This window comes from Epinephelus moara, chromosome 10 (genome assembly GCF_006386435.1).
Source record: "Epinephelus moara isolate mb chromosome 10, YSFRI_EMoa_1.0, whole genome shotgun sequence".
NCBI lineage: Eukaryota > Metazoa > Chordata > Actinopteri > Perciformes > Serranidae > Epinephelus > Epinephelus moara.
Window position 1 is genome coordinate 34,829,089 of NC_065515.1, and position 2,050 is coordinate 34,831,138.

The following is a 2,050-nucleotide window of genomic DNA, read 5'->3' on the forward strand; positions in this document are numbered from 1 at the left end:
ATATACACACACATATATATATATATATATATATATATATATATATATATATAAAAAGACATAATTAAATGGCAGTTTGCCAAAAAAAAACCTTCTGGATCTGCACAGCTTTTCAAAGAGGTCCAGTGTCTGAGTGTAGTTGGAGACAAGCACCACCTTGTCACTGGTTGTAGTCCTCGTTATCGCCAGAATGTAGTCAAGAACCAGCATTTTCCCTGGAACAAAGGAAACAATTTCTTGAACAAACAGTTCATGTTAGAGAACTGCAACACAATAATCTAGGCAACAGAAAAAAGATTTTATGACAAACATTCACAAAATGAGCATTCATTTGGAATTGTGGATGAGTCCACCTGAAAATATTTTAACCCTCCTTTTAGCTCTATTTTTGGTCTCCACCAACTCCAGAGAAAAATATCTCTCTTTAGCTGCTAAATGCTCCACTATGTTCACCAGCTAGTCTCTAACAGCTCATTGGTGTCAGGTAGAAAGTGTACAGAGGTTTGTCAGAAGTTTTTTTTACTGTAAACATCTGCCTTTCTGCTGCAGGAAACAAGACTGATGAGAGCCCTGAGACTGAACCAAAATCTGAAAGTTTCACAAGCTGAAGGACAATAAAAAGCTCCATAGCGCTGAGGAGAACTGCAGAGTTAGTGGTAATTGTCACACCTTTCACATACAACTAGTCAAGTGATCCATAAGAATACTGACTGTAGCCACGTTTACCATCTAATTCTTAACCATATTTCACCACATTCTTTACAAGCTGTTTGTTTGTGTTTGTAAGTCAGACAGGAAGGAGTCTTTAGTAGGAAAACAAGTATATGTTGTTCAGAATATGTGACTGTTGTGTAACAGGCTACTGTCTGGCTGTTAGTCAGTGTGACTGTCTGCTTGTGACAGGATGCTGACATTACTGCTTCAGGCAAATGCGGTTTAAAACAAAACCATTGGATTGTCTGTATGGAAACATGTTTTCCATTTACCCAGATGGAGAATTAAGGGTATTACGATAAATTAATGCAAAGGCAAGGGACATTATAATGAAACCAAAACATATTAAATACAGATTTCTTTCATTTGGTTTCTGATTTTTTTTTCTCAAAGGAGAACACAGGACGAGAGATTTACGAGCCAATATGTATGCTGTAGCAAACAAAAAATAAATGCAGACACATACAGCAACATGCAGGTGCAGCCAGCCCAGCTACCAAAACATGCCTTGAGTAATGGTTGGTAAAAATAATGGACTAAACATACAAAACTATTGTTAGTTGCTACGGTTAGTTTGTTGTTTTTTTAAACCTTTGGCAGGTTGTGTATGAATCAAACTTTATCCACATGTAATGTCCCACACAGAGACAGAGCCATCCATCAATAAAACGGTATGAAAACGGGTTTGTCCCTCAGCTCCCCATCCCAACTGACTACAGAATTATTGATAACCTCTACTTAAATTAATGTAATAATGATACAAGCAGTAACAATTTTCCAAGCCATTAATGAGGTAGACTCACAAGTCAGTCTTAAGACGCTTTGCTTAAAACTAAAGACTGATGACTTTCTCCCTGATTTTGTGTTTAGATGGGCGGATACAATTTCAGAGTTTAAAAAAACTCCCTACATTGCAGAACCAATAGTAAATCCGCAGGGCGGTCCTTCGGTGGCTCGCTGAACTCTTGTGCTTGTAAACATAGTCCCACTAGAAACACGTGTAGTGGTACAAAATGGCTCAGCCGTGCTTGCAGAAAACGGCGTCAAAGTTAGGGGATGTTTGTCGCGTTTGCGGCGACGCATTCTTGCCAACTAAAAGAAACAAACATAATCTTTTACAAGGCCATGACTCATCCGTCCGGCCGGACTATAGAGGGAATCGCCTTGTTGTTTACAAATACGTCCGGGTAGAAAACCAGCAGAGCTTTTAGCTAAATATATAGCCTATATATCACATTTTTCACATCGCTGTATCACCGTTTAGACGAATCCGATGTTTGTAAAGTCTATAAACACAATGATTGAACAAACATTACTATTTCTGTGTGCACGTTTA

General features: G+C 38.3%; 1 protein-coding gene across 3 annotated transcripts in view; it reads right to left on the reverse strand.

Moving 5' to 3' along the window:
- Nucleotides 1-2,050, reverse strand: part of rad54l (RAD54 like) — a 22,584-nt gene that overhangs the window by 8,468 nt on the left and 12,066 nt on the right. For all 3 annotated transcript variants that reach the window (XM_050055721.1, XM_050055719.1, XM_050055720.1), the window contains exon 14: nt 92-215. In XM_050055721.1, the coding sequence (XP_049911678.1) occupies nt 92-215 (124 nt within the window). The remainder of the gene's footprint in view (nt 1-91; nt 216-2,050) is intronic.